The 15,062-nt window shown below is 37.3% G+C and overlaps 1 protein-coding gene across 4 annotated transcripts in view; it reads right to left on the reverse strand.

Annotated features, from left to right (window-relative positions):
• LOC150085748 (uncharacterized) overlaps positions 1-15,062 on the reverse strand; it is a 639,529-nt gene that overhangs the window by 380,627 nt on the left and 243,840 nt on the right. For all 4 annotated transcript variants that reach the window (XM_090374215.1, XM_090374216.1, XM_090374214.1 and 1 more), the window contains one exon: positions 10,261-10,324. In XM_090374215.1, the coding sequence (XP_090230341.1) occupies positions 10,261-10,324 (64 nt within the window). The remainder of the gene's footprint in view (positions 1-10,260; positions 10,325-15,062) is intronic.

Consider the following 15,062-nt stretch of genomic DNA (forward strand, 5'->3'; position numbering starts at 1 on the left):
TTATAACTCAGGGAGGGGCAAACAATTATCAATTTATGTTGTTTTTGCGAGCCAGCAATAGTTATTATGCAATTTAACATACAGATAAAATCCTTCATGTAAAGAAATTTAAAGGCTTTTATATTTCACAGAGTTCAATTATCAGTGGTTCAGCAATGTGAATATGACTGATATCAGCTGCACTAGGAAGTTAGCATTAGCATTAGTAGAGGCATATGATGCAAGAAAGCAAGCATATACAGCATCAGCAAAAAAAAAAAAAAAAAATCCCATTTTGCCTATTCATTTGCTTCAAAAGTTTGTCCAGTTTACCAGTTGACTGCCGGAGGAAACTTCCATGACAGACGGAAGTTTCCTCCAGCAATCGACCACCCTCTGAATAAAGGTAAATTTCACACATCTATTCTACAACTGTCTTTCCTCAATTTGAATTTATGTCCCCCTCAGGTGCGTAGTCTGAGCAAATTGGTATTTAATGCTATCAAGAATGGCATACACCAGTACTTTCCTCATCACATCACTTCACAGTTTATTGCATAATGGCTATTCTTACCCAAACTCGTGATAATGTTGACAGGATTGCTCAGATCTAGAACAAATTTGCAGAGGACCAAACGTAAGCAGTGAGGAAAGAAAATGAGAACAATAGTATATTATAAAATAACTGTTATGAATACAATAAACAACTATTCAGACCAATAGACTTGACTGGCAAATCACAATGTCACATCGCAGCCAGTTTTAACTTTCCATATACTGATTAGAACTGGGTGAGGAACACACTCAGATGCAGCACAACTGCTGGATTCGTGGATGATCGCATTTTACAAAACCAAAATAGAGAGGCAACAAAATAAAGCAATATTCTTGATCTGATTAATAGCAATAATTCATCCTTTATTATGATCTTCAAGTAAAGGAAATATTATGTGAGAGTGTTCAAAATTATGTGAAATTCATTCAAAGAAATAATTACTGTCAAAGGTAAAGGAAAGGGAAATTGTTCTAAAAGGTACAATGCTCTTACAGAGTTTTTAAAATCTTTTAAGCATACATGTTAGGCATGCTTTACTTTAAATAAAATCCAATGCTCCAATGGAGAGGTACATTACTTTTTATTTAAAGTGATGCCACTATCCAAACTCAGGTTTTAACTCTTGAAGATAATATAATTGAAATTTACAACCTCAATTTAGCTCCAGGTTTCAACTGTCTGGAATCTTATCAATGGGTGGGTAGGTATTGTAAAAACCTGAACAACCCAATGATAAGATACACATCCATTGTATGTGAAATGCAAAAATGGTGCAGCAAGTAAATTAGACTGAATTAAGTTCAGGACAAAAGCCTCAGGCTACAAAAACTGTAAAAAGTCATTGCATTTGTTAGGCATATCCTCTTTCTGTATGTATTGCCTAGCTTTCTGTATATCTTTGTATTGTACATCTTTGTATCTAGGTTAGGCAGTGGCATATGGTTTACTCCCACTTGCCCTAATCCACATTCCCTAATCTCAGAAGTGCTAACGGTCACTTGCCCTAATTAACACAGTATTAATTCAGTTTGCTGACAAATTGAATAAATACTGTGTAACTACATTCACGCATGAAGTTTTTAGGGGTACAGATACAAGAGGTGTACCTAATTCTAATTGGGTAGTTGAATGATTTTTATTTTGGTAATCAAAATGAGTTGGAAGAGAAATCCTTGAATCTAAAAGTAAATAAGGCATGTACAGCTGATAGAATTTATCCAATTATATTAAAAGTAGCAGCAAAAGTAGTAAGCAAACCTTTAGAACACAAATGCCTCTCCTAAAGTGATCCAAAGCATGAAGTAAATAATTAGTTCTGAAATTTTAATGGTGCAACAGGAAAAATAATGGAATCATTAGTAGAGAAGGAATGCGAGATCATCTTGATAAGATGGATCTAAAAGGCAATCACAGCATAGAATTGTAGATCTTGCCTGACCAACTTGATTACCTACTACGAAATTGTAGCTAATGAAGTTCGACTACTGGGGTTAGATTTCAGTAACACCTTCAGACTATCTCACATGTACATTTGTTGTATAAATTTAAGCAATGTGGCATTAGGGGGTAAGGTGCTATATTAGATAAAGGTGTGGTTAAATGGTAGCAGATGAAAGTCATAAGTAGCCGTCATCCTTCATGGACAAATGTTACGAGTGAGGTACCATAGGGTTTAGTGTTAGGCCACTTACTGTTTCAAATATCTATCAATGATATTAATGTAGGTACTTCAAGTTTAACATTAAATTGCCAATGATACAAAGTAGGTATGGTATGCTACTACAAGGAAATCTGGACAAACTGGGAAAATGAGCTGAAAAAGGGCAAAGGAGGTTTAATGTTGATAAGTGCAAGGTACTGTATGTGGTTACAGCAACAAAAGAATAGTTTACCAAGTAGTACCATGTGTAGCTTAACAGAGAATGCTTTAACCAGAATTTTCTGGAACTGAATGGAACACACAAAATCTAAATTTACATAAATTTACAATTTATAATTCCTGAAGAGATTAAACTGAATGTTGATAGCATCTTTACTATTTTCAGATGACATACAGAGAAATTTAAAGTGAAAAAAGATGGCTACAGAACAGATTCACATCAATTTTCCTTCAGTCAGAGGGACTGAAGGAATTGCCTAGTGGAATAAACCTTCACCTACCCTAGTGTTATGGAAGTAGTTTGAATAAATTTAAAGTAGGAATGAACAAATAATTAGAAGGAATATGAAAATTAAGTGGAATATTAATTGCATCATTTTGCCAATGCTAATATTATTGTCACTTATGAATTGTTTCCATCACATGAACAAAAAAAAGAGAAAAGATTTCTTTACATCAGCAATGTATTTCCATGTAGCACATTGTTCTATTCTTTTTTTTTTTTTTTTTTTTGTTAGTTGTTGGTGCATTGGCTTCTGTGGCCATAATGCACCTCCCAAAGTTTTTTGCATTTACTCTGATCCAAGCCCAAGGCGTGATTCGAACCCACAACCTTTACTCACCTGGCTAGCCCGGTCGGCTTGTTCTATTCTACTTGATTTGTTATTAATAATAATCAACCTATTGCCTGTTATATTCAAGGTTATTCAGAATTTATGAAATACATAAGGAACTGTTCCCATTATTATTTACATATTTGGAAACTCAATGGCAAGTTGATCTGACTGACCACATATGACATACTGATTTATTTTAACAGATATAAGCTAATTCTCTTAATTCTAGCAATCAATTCTGGCCTCACTTTTCTTGTGATAAACATAATCAGACTTCTACCTATAGTTCTTAGGTCAAATTCTGATGCAGCAATTTACAATTTGAAGAGAGCACACTTAGCATTTTTGGTGAGGATTTTTGTAGACTGCACCAGGGTTTTCCAAGTATTAACTGATTGTGATATGTTCTCAGGGTTATAAATCTATCCTCCAAAATAAACAGTAAGTAAAGGTAGTGAGGTACATTTAATCAAACAAGATAAGTTTGATTTGATTCAAGACTTAAATCTGACAAAAGAACAAGGTGACCTGTTAGGTTCGCGGTTACAGCAGTAACCGCGAACCTAACAGGTCATTTTACACCCACAGGATAAAATAGAATTTCCGCACATCTATTCCACAATTGTCTTTCCTCAATTTGAATTTATGCCCCCTCAGGTGAGTAATCTGACAAGAGGAAGAATCCCATTAGCACTGAGCTTGCTCAACCATTTCAAGGCCTTACACACCTCACCTTGCAGGTGCCAATTCTCCAGAAGCTGCAATTTGCAGAACTTAAGCCTTTCATGGTAACACCAACCCTTTGTTCCACTCACCAGACCCAGTGCCATTCTCTGTACTTGTTCCAACAGCTCGACATCTTTCCTAAAATGAGGTCTCCACGCCTGTATACGGTACTCAAGGTGTGGCCTGACCATTGCCTGACACAAGGGGAGAATCATCCCCTTATCTCAGCTAAAAAAAAATTCCTATATATCATTGACAAGACATCATGAGCTACTTTTGAAGTCTTTTTACATTGCTCAGAAAACTTCATATCTGACTGCACAATTACCCTCCAAGTCAGTTTCATTCTCCACTACCCTCAGTGTAGTACCACCCAGTTGATACGTTACTCTGGGGTTACTGCTACCCATATGCAGTACTTTACATTTTTTGTCAATGTTAAACTTGTTGCCACCTCTCAGACCATCTCCTGAACTTTTCTAAATCCTGTTGCAGTAGCATACTGTTCTTACTGTCATTAACAACCCTACCAAGTTTGCAGACAATACTTCATATTGTCTGCAAACTTCAACATTAGGCCTGACATAATGAATAGCATTGATAAATACAGAAAACAACAATGGGCCCAACACGGACCACTGGGAACTTCACTAATAACACTAGTCCACGAAGAGCAGTGTCCATTTATTACCACTCTCTATCTTCAACCACTCAACCATCCATTTATCCATTGTAGAAACTTTCCGTTAATGCCATACAGCTCCAATTTGTTCAGTAGTCGTCCATGTGCCACAGTATCAAAAGCTTTTCTAAATCCAAGTACAGTGAAACTTCTCCTAACGGACATCACTCTACAACGGACATTTTCAAATTCCCCAACTCTCCTCTATTGGTTTTAACGTTTTTGCAGCTTCTGTCTAGCGGACATTCTCTGTAACGGACGTGGACAGGCAATCTACACTGTTTCGTTTAGATTAGCACTTAATTTGATCTCCCCATAATGGACTGCGGGAGAGCTCACGGCCCTTTTTCTAGCAACTTTTCTTCCCCGTTTTGCCTCAATCGTGTGTTTATTTTCTCTTTCCGATTCTCTGAATTTTATCAAGGTTCATGTCGTGGTTCTAAACCCTTTTTCAAGAATTTTAAGGCATGTGTAAAACTTCTGATGAATTCGGTGTGTGCGGGGGGGGGGGGGGGGGGATTTGGTTGGCCTTTCGTCTTTTGAGTTTCAGTTTTGTTCAGTGTCGTGTGAAGAGCACAATGTCTTCTCGTAAACATTTAACTTTAAAAGATAAAGTCAAACTCATTAATGCGTATGATCGGCAAAAAAATAGTGTTCACAATCTCGCTGCAAAATTCAAAATTGGGAAGTCGCAGGTAAGAGACATCCTAAAGAAAAAAAATGAACTGCTCAAACAATTTTGGCAACACGGAAATGATCACGTTCAAAAATCATTCCCGAAAACTGTTGGACTTCAAACTGACAATGTTACATATGAGTGGTTTTGTCGCGCACATGCTAAAAAAATTCCCATTAATGGGCCTATTATTAGGGAAAAGGCTTTGGAGGTTGTGAAATCTAATGGAGTAAATGAGTTCAAAGCTTCTGTGGGATGGCTAGACAAGTTCAAAACTCGGCATAAAATTTCTTGGAAAACCGTAAGTGGTGAAGGTGGATCTGTTGATACTGGGGTTGTAACAGAGTGGACCGTCAAATTGGAATATTTATGTCGTGATTTTGAAGCTAAGGATATTTACAGCTGTGACGAAACAGGGTTGTATTTTAAAGCTCTTTCTGAAAAAACAATGAGTCAAAAAAACGAAAAGTGCCAGGGCGGAAAAATTTCTAAGGAACGCTTGATTGTACTATTGTGTACAAATATGCTGGGAGATTTGAACAACCTCTTTTTATAGGAAAACCACAAAATCCTCATTGTTTCAAGGGCATAAAGTTGAATCTTTTGAATGTTGACTGGAAGTCTAATAAAAAAGCGTGGATGACAAGATATCATGAGCGAATGGATAAGTCACTTTAACCAAAACATGATTCGTCAAAACAGAAAAATTATTCTTTTCATGGATAATGCTGCATCTCACCCGCACATTGAATTGTCCAACATTCAAGTCATTTTTCTGCCACCAAACACATCTGCAGTGTCAGCCCTTGGATCAAGGGATAATAAAATATTTTAAACTTCACTACACAAAACGTGTTTTAAGACATCTCATTGGAAACATGAACAATGTAACATGTGCGAGTGACCTTGCAAAGAAAATCAGCATCCTAGATGCGATTCAATGGATTTCCTCTTCAATAAACACAATTAGAAAACAAACTTTCGTGAACTGTTTTTTAAAGTCTGGCTTCTCAAACGCAAAAATTGAAGATGTGAACAGCAATGTGGAGCACCAAGAAGAACAAGAACTTCAACATCTATTGATAATATACGATACTTCAGCTACAAATGACCCTGGCTACAAAGATATAGACTCGAACCTCACTACAGAAGATGGTGCTCTAGATATCAAAGACATTATCATCGATATTGTTGAAGAAGTTCCTCATGAGGATGAAGAAATGGAAAGAGGTCATTCTGTCGAAGAATATATTAACGACTAACCACCGATAAAAATAGAAGAAGCACTCATACAAATCAATCGTTTAAAAATGTTTTTTGCCGCTAAAGAAGATACTGAAGGACTTTCGGTGGTTTCTTCACTCCAAACAAATGTTGAAAACAAAATTATCAACCGGAAGAAGGTGCAGAAGAAAATAAGTGATTACTGTATGTATTTTTCTTAAGATAAAGTCATAATATGCATAGCACAATTGTATGTATATTATTTACAAAAATATTGTTCAAAATCTGCATATATTTTAATTTAATTTTACATTAAATGTTTAATGATTTTTCTTTCTTTCTTTTTTTTTTCTCCCTCAGACTTCTTGTTAGCGGACACTTCTCTCTAACGGACAAATTTTCGTTCCCCATGGCTGTCAGTTAAAGGGAAGTTTCACTGTATATGACATCAAAATTATTCTTTGCATTCAATTCCTTTATGATCACATCATAGTATCTAATCAAATTGGTCAGACAAAACTTCTACTTAACAAACCCATGCTGTGTTTGAACTATAACTGCAGTCTTGTCTAGATGATCCTGCATCGCTTCCTCAACCAGTGACTCCATTATTTTCCCTGGAAGAGAAGTTAGACTAACAGTTCTGTAATTACTCATGTCACCTTTTGATCCCCCTTTGTGAATTGGTGACATATTTCCACACCTCCATTCAATGGGGGCGTCTCCGTAGCCAGGTGGGAAGGAGCAGCAGTGCGTAGCACACGCTTCTTGATTAGACCGGGGTTCGAGCCCGTCACCACCAAATACGGAGGATGCGGAAAGGTCAAGGGAATGACCACCGGATATCCCGGAGCAATATGGCCTTAGTTGCTAATGCTCCTAAAAACCAAGTAACCATTCAATGGGGGCCTTCCTTGAGTCCAAGGAAGCTTTCCTAATTATGGCTAAGGGTTTGTTTACTTCCATTGCTGCCTCCTTTAATATAACTTGATAGGTCCCATCCATCCCAGGTGCCTTCCTGAAGTTTAACTTCAACAATTTCTCATCCACTTTGTTTTCAGTTATTACAAAATCACTTCATTCCCTGGTAGAGTTTGATAAACTTCTGGCATTCCTCTCCTTGAATAACTCCCCATGTGTGAATTTAGATGCAATATACTCATTCAACTTATCAGCTACCTGAGCACAATCTACAATAGTCAAACCATCTATGTTAAGTGGACCAATCTGATTCATACCTTTCCTTCTAGAGTTCTACATAAGAAAAGAAGTCTTTGCTATTTTTCTTTGCATTCTTCGCCAAAGATTTCTTGTAATCCACCTTCACCTGCTTAACCTTCTTTGTGACTTGATTACAGACTACCATACATCTGCCATAGGCTTCTGTGTCGCCTGATAATTTATATGCATCCCATGCATTTCTTTTCTCTGCCATGATCCTCATTAATCCATCTGACATCCATTTAGGCCTAAATCTTGAACAGTTTTTCTTTGTGGTATGAAAAGCCTAGTACCCTCCAAGATTTAAGTCCCTGAAGGCTTCCCCCATTTAGAATTCACTGTTGGTAACATCATCAGTTGATCCCACTGTATAGAATTTAAAAAATCTCTAAGACTACTGTTGTCACCTTTACGAAAGCAAAAACTCTTCCCCCTACCCCTGATGGTAGTTACATCTTTAAGTAATTCCCACATCAGTATACTGTGATCAATCCCAGCTAGTGATTCCTTTATCTGCAGATTCCTAACGCATGAAGAATCACTGTTGATAACCAGATCAAGAGTATTACTCCATCTGGTTGCCCCTCAAACATGTTGCTGTAGAAAATATTCATTCAATAAATCCACAAATGTCTTGCTAGTGTACGAGTGACCAACCCACAAGTTCCAGTCAATCCCCTATAATGAGACTATAATTTACTAGCCCACTCTATTTCTCTGCACAATTGCTCGTTATACTCATCAGATTCATTATGCCTATAGCACACACCTAGTCTCATTCTCCCTTTTCCAGTGCTTATGTGACACCACAACTGACTCAACACTGCACTGTCCACCAATGTCAACTGGATGCATTTCCTTAGATTTTATGTGTTTCTTAATTAACAGCATAAACCCTCTTCCCTTCCTGTCCTGTCTATCCTTTCTGTACACATTACACTCCCCAAATTACAATTCCTCCATGTCTCTGACATCCCAACAATATCCGCCTGTTATGTCTTGACTAGCACTTCAAATTCAAATAATTTATTAACTATACTCCTAGCATTGGTGTACATGCAAGTATACATACGCCTATTTTTACTCTTAGTTACTCTAACACAACCCATGTAGGCGCCTCCGTAGCCAGGTGGGCAGGAGCAGCAGTGCGTAGCACACGCTTCTTGATTAGACCGGGGTTCGAGTCCATGACCACCAAATACGGAGGATACGGAAAGGTCAGAGAATTGACCACCGCATATCCCCCCGGAGCAATATGGCCTTAGTTGCTAATGCTCCTAAAAACTAAATAACAACAACCCATGTATTTACTTGTTCAATGATGACTTCCAGCATGTATTCATAGATGCCTCAAAATTAAGTTTAAAATAAGTTTTGCTTCATAATGGCAACGTATTTTCATCAGTTTCTGTGTTTCATTCAGTTGGACTTAAAGAAAGTCATAAAAGCATGTCTAAGCTTCTACATGCTAAAAAATACCAGGATTATAGTTGGAACATATATGCAGTGATCTTAAAGTTATAAGTTTGCTTCTTAGTTTGCAGGGGGATTTCACAAAATATTGTTTTTTTGTGTTTGTGGGACAGCTGTGTAATACAAGAACATTATTTTGTGAAACATTGGGACAAGCGGGATGAGTTAATACCACGACAATGTAATGTAAAATATATTCCTTTAGTGCAATCAAACAAGGTTCTTCTTCCACCCTTCCACATCAAACTTAGATTGATGAAAAATTTTGTGAAGGGACTAGATAAAGAAGGCAACAGATTTGCATACTTGAGAAATGTGTCCTAATTTAACATATTTCAAACTTAAGGAAGTAATTTTCGTAGGACCCCAAATTAGGAAACTCCTCAAAGATGATGTATTTAAAACTCAGTTAAAGGAAGATAAATTGCAGTGTTCCAAACATTTAAGGCTGTAGTTTTTTTGAGTAATAGGAAAGAAGAAAGCTATGAAATGTTAGTCTAATTTACTCGAGTGCTACAAAAACATGGGCTGTTGAATGTCTAGATGGGAATGAAGAAAATTCATTTTCTTCATTCCCATCTAGAATTTTAACCAGAAAATCTGGGAGATGTGAGGGGTGAACACGGGGAGAGGTTTCATCAAGATATTTCCATGATGGAAAAGTGGTACCAGGGTTGCTGGATCCTGTAACAATGGGGAATTACTGCTGGTTATTTGTGAGGGAGAGTAAGCAGGAATACAAGAGAAAATCCCTTAGTAGCAAACATTTTTAAGGAAAATTAGAAGAATGCCGATTATATATTATTGAAATTTAATTATTTTGCCATGATTTTTGATATTTTTTCCAAAGTTAAATGAGTTATAGAGAACATATAATATTGTTATACACTTGGATTACAAACTTGAATTATATGTATACATCCCTTTAATTTTAACATTAAACGTTGGTGCATCTTTATATGTAGACGCAATAGACACTTTTTATATCGAGACACTTTTTAGACAATAGACACTTTTTATAGCGTTTATTTCCTCATATTTTCATTGCAGAGGTATGACAAAAAATATTTTTTGTTGGCTAGTGTTATTTTTAAACACAATTTTAAAAAATTAAATTTCTGGTGCATGATTAAATAATAAACTTCATTATGTGATAAAAATTAGTGCCATAGATTTTTATATATATGTGTGTGTGTGTATATATACATATATATATAAAAAACTCACCTGAAGCACACCTATGTCCCTTAATTTGGATTTTAATGTATCCATCCATTCCAACATTTGCTCCCTAAAAAGTTAGATCAAATATTAAGCTTACATTTCCAAATCAACATAAATAAAGTTACATATATGTATAATCAGAATAATTAAATAAATAAAATTAAATATTTGTAAAATCAACATAATTCACCTGAATTACGTTGATTATACAAATACAGTCACTCTCCAATTAACGTAAGGATTAACTTAACTCCACGTAAGTCAAATTTTATGAAGTCGGAATTTGCCTAAATAAGCATTTAGGGAAATTCCACACTCGCAACTATGTGCACTGAACTTGATAGAAGCAAAAAAGAAATGATTGACAAATAGAATAATTCAATTTTTTATCTCATGTGCAGGAAAAATTCCAAAAAAAGAGAGGAGATAGGCATAACCGTAAGCGAGTTGTACCTTTCAAGCATTGTTGCCAGAATTAACTCTCCGGCTTATAAGAACGTGGAAGTTGAGGGCTGTGGAGATTTAGAAGGGGTTTTATTATTAGTTATTATTGCTATCTATGTTGACATATCTTATAACCAAGGCAATTTAATGTAAGTTTAAGAAGCAGAGTCACACACTGCCACTGGTTATATAGCAAGTCTGCTGCACGCATGTTTTATTCTGCTTCGTAATTTAGTGCTTTCACATCAACTTGGATGTTTTTCATTCTTCTGCTACTTTTTATATTGAACAATATACAACCCAAGAGGCTCACATCTGGTGAGTAAGGGCTTGGCACACCCAGGGTGCTGAGATATCATCATTCTTCTCTTTCTTGGTGATTCCCTTCTACTCTCTCTCTCTCTCTCTCTCTCTCTCAGGGTAACTCAGAAATTTTTTTTTGGCTGGTGTAGCATAAGCCTCAGGCTTCCTTGCACAATAAGGCTAATAATAATAATACATACAGTATTTTCCCATGGACACTTGGGTAATCAGAACAAAATGGACGTGACGACAATAATGTTGCTACAGATACCTCAGAAGCTAAAAAAGGGTAAGAAATATATTACGAAAATTTATATATTCACAATACTAACATTATTTCAAGTAGAGGGCAACTACCAATTTCTGGTAGAGAGCGATCATATTCCAAATCAAAAGGAGTGAAAAAGAATAGAAAATATCAAGAAGAATTTATGAAGTAGGGCTTAACTTTTTTTTTTTTTTAATGTAAACCCCAAACACGAGAGGTATTAGAACCTATAATACTTAGTACCGTGCTTGGGTTGGAGGTTGAGAAGACGAAGAAGATATTTGTTGACATCGGACTTGAACTTCTGTAGACTGTAATTTTCAGGAAATACCTATGAAGGAAGGTTGTTCCAGGAAACGGCAGTTGAATGAATAAACGAGGAATATGAAAAGTTGGTTTTGCGAGTTGGAAGTTGGACAGTAAATGGATGTTGGCTGGTGGTGGCATGTGTTTGCACCGTTTTGAAAGAGAGAGAGAGCAGGAATTATAGAAGCCAATTCAGAAAAACAGTGCCCATGGAAGTATCTGCTCACTCTATATAAATCGCAAATCCGCCCTATCATTAATTAACCTAACTGCCCTCTTCTGAATGGAATCAAGAAGCCTGAGAGAGGTTTTGAGGGCACCACTCCAGATGTGGGAACAATACTCCATGGTAGGGCGGATTTGCGATTTATACAGAGTGAGCAGCTGTTTGGAAGAAAAGTAACGCCGAGAGTGAAAGAGAAAACCAAGTTTTTTTAGATGCAGAGGAAGCAATATTTGTAATATGCTTGTGCCACGAGAGATTAGAAGTCAAGGTAATCCCCAAAAGAGAGATATCATTTTGCTTAGAAATCGGAGTGTCACTAAAGATAAGCATAGGAGCAGAAGAATCCTTTTTGTGAGATATAAGACAAGACTGAGTTTTAGAACAGTTGAAATCAAATAAGTTGTCTTTGTCCCACTGGAGCATTACCTGAAGATTGGCATTCAAGGATTTGGTAGCAGATTTTCGTGAAGTTGAAGCTGACTGAGCAGGGCAAGGTTTCTCAAAATGGAAAGTGGAATGCAATGTGCTACCATCGACAAAACTATGGATAGGATTTCCAGTCAATGGAAGAAGGTCATTAATATACAAGAGGAAAAGAGTGGGGAAAGAACTGAACCTTGGGGGCCACTGGCATTAGTAGAGAAGTTAGAAGACAGAGGGCTATCTACCATAACCTTCAATGAGCGATCAGAGAGAAAACTGAATAACCAATTACAAAACACAGTTGGAAAACCATAAGATGGAAGCTTGTTTAGAAGACCTTTATGCCAAACACGATCAAAAGCCTTTGAGATGTCAAGAGCAACTACTTGTGTTTCACCGAACCTTTTCATTGAATTAGTCCATAAAATGGGTAACATAAAACACAAGTTGTGGATCGAAACTGATGGAATCCATACTGGCAATCTTTGATCAGACGGAAGGTTTCTAGGTAGTTTAAGAGTTGGCGGTTAATTGATTTCCCCCATTACTTTAGAAAGAGTAGAAGTAATTGCAATGGGACGATAATTGAATGGGAGGGATTTGTCACCCTTTTTAGGAACTGGCTGGATATGAGCAAATTTCCAAGCAGAAGGAAAAATACCTTTGGAATAAGAAAGTGAAAAAAAACAGCAAAGAATAGGAGTAAGTTCAGGAGCACAGGTTTCGAGAACAAGTGGACAAATACCATTGGGACCTGGAGCTTTCTTAGCATCAACGTTCATCAAAATCTTTCCGACATCGTATTGACGGAAGACCACAGGAGGCAATGAATGGAGCACGTTGGGAATGGTGGGAGGTGTTTTACCAAGATCATTAATACATGATTTGGAAGGAAAAAATGGGATACTAGCAGGTCAGCTTTATCCTTCGCTGAAGTGACAACAGAACCATCTGATTCTGACAGAGGTGGGAGCAGAGATGGGTAAAAGCTTTGGCAAGAGACCAGAATGCTTGGCTACCATTAGGGCAAGAATCAAAATTTCTACTCTTAGCCTGTTCAAACTCTAGTTCAGACTAATTAATAACTGCTTTACAATTGTTGCGAGCTTTGGTGTAGGCAGAAAATGAAACTGAAGAATTAGAAACAAGCCAATTACGATATGCATCATTCTTCTCTCGAACAGCCTTAGCACATTTATTGGAAAACAAAGGTTTAGATAAAGGACGAGATTTTAAAGTGGAGTGTGGGATAAAGGATACCATTCCTGCAAATGATATGCATTCCATTCATACAGCAAGAATAATTTCACTGACACGATCTGAGCAAGTGCTGACATGAGACGTTTTGAAACAGTACTCCGATCAAGGAAAAGAAGAAAAAAAGACTCGCAGGTCATCCCATTTTGCATTCTTGTAATGACAAACAACACGAGGTTGGGAATAGCCATGTGATAAAGGTTCCATTGGAGAAGAGACAATCACCCAGTTGTGATCTGAAGTGCCTAAACGAGCTCTCACTTCGACTGTGTACTTAGAAGGGTTGTTTGTGAGAAACAGATCACGAGTGTTGGCTGTATGATTAGGATTGTCTGGTATTCTTGTAGGTAAATGAACAATTTGTGCAAGGTCATTAGTAATTTCAAAAGCCTCAACATCTCGACCAGCTGGGTCGGTGTGACTAGAAAATTGAAGCCAGCTGGAGTTAACATTAGCATCAGTAGAGGCATTTGATGCAAGAAAGCAAGCTTATGCAGCATCAGCCAAAAAATAAAAATAAATAAATAAAAAATAACCACTTCCACTTCACCCCTCTGTTCGTTCGAAATACTTTTCCAGCTGAGCCTTAAACTTATTTAGGCTATCAACTTCCACGACAAGGGATGGAAGTCTGTTCCACCAACCAACCACCTGCTGGCTAAAGGCAAATTTCCTCACATCTATCCTACATCTGTCTTTCCTCAATTTGAATTTATGCCTTCTTAGGTGATTATTCTGAGCAAGAGGAAGAATCCCATCAGCATTGAGCATGCTCAAACCATTCAAGGCTTTATACACCTCTATCAGATCACCTCGCTGGTGCCTAGTCACAAGACTGTAATTTGCAAAACTTAAGCCTTTCTTCGTAAGAGCACCCCTTTGTTCCATTCACCAATCTTGTTGCCCTTCTCTGTACTCGTTCCAGCAGCTCTACATCCTTCTTGAAATGAGGCCTTCAGACCTGTATACAGTACTGTGGTGTGGCCTGACTATTGCCTTATACAAGGGAATAATCACCTCCTTATCACTGCTAGAAAAATTCCTATATTTCATTGACAATACACCATGAGCTACTCTTGCAGCCCGTCTGCACTGCTCAGAAAACTTCATATCTGCCTGCACAACCACCACAAGGTCCCTTTCATTCTCTACCACTGTCAGTGTAGTACCACAGAGTTGATACGTTACTCTGGGGTTGCTGTTTCCCATATGTAGTACTTTACATTTGTCAATGTTCAACTTCATTTGCCAGTGCTTCTTTAACCAGTGCCTCCATTAATTTTCCGGGAACAGAAGTTAAACTCACAGGCCTATAATTACTTGTGTCGCCCTTTGATCCTCCTTTGTGAATTGGGGTCACATTTGCACATCTCCAGTCCATGGGTACTTCCCCTGAGTCCAAGGAAGCTCTCATAATTATGGCTAAGGGTTTGCTCACTTCCTTTGCTGCCTCCTTTAATATAACTGGATAGATCCCATCCACCCCAGGTGCCTTTCTTGTATTTATCTTCAACAATTTCTCCTCCACTTTACTCTCAGTTATTACAAGATTCTCTAGCTTACTGCCAGAGTTGAATA

The sequence above is a fragment of the Mastigoproctus giganteus genome, chromosome 5 (genome assembly GCF_048544385.1).
Source record: "Mastigoproctus giganteus isolate SK-2022 chromosome 5, ASM4854438v1, whole genome shotgun sequence".
Taxonomy (NCBI): domain Eukaryota; kingdom Metazoa; phylum Arthropoda; class Arachnida; order Uropygi; family Thelyphonidae; genus Mastigoproctus; species Mastigoproctus giganteus.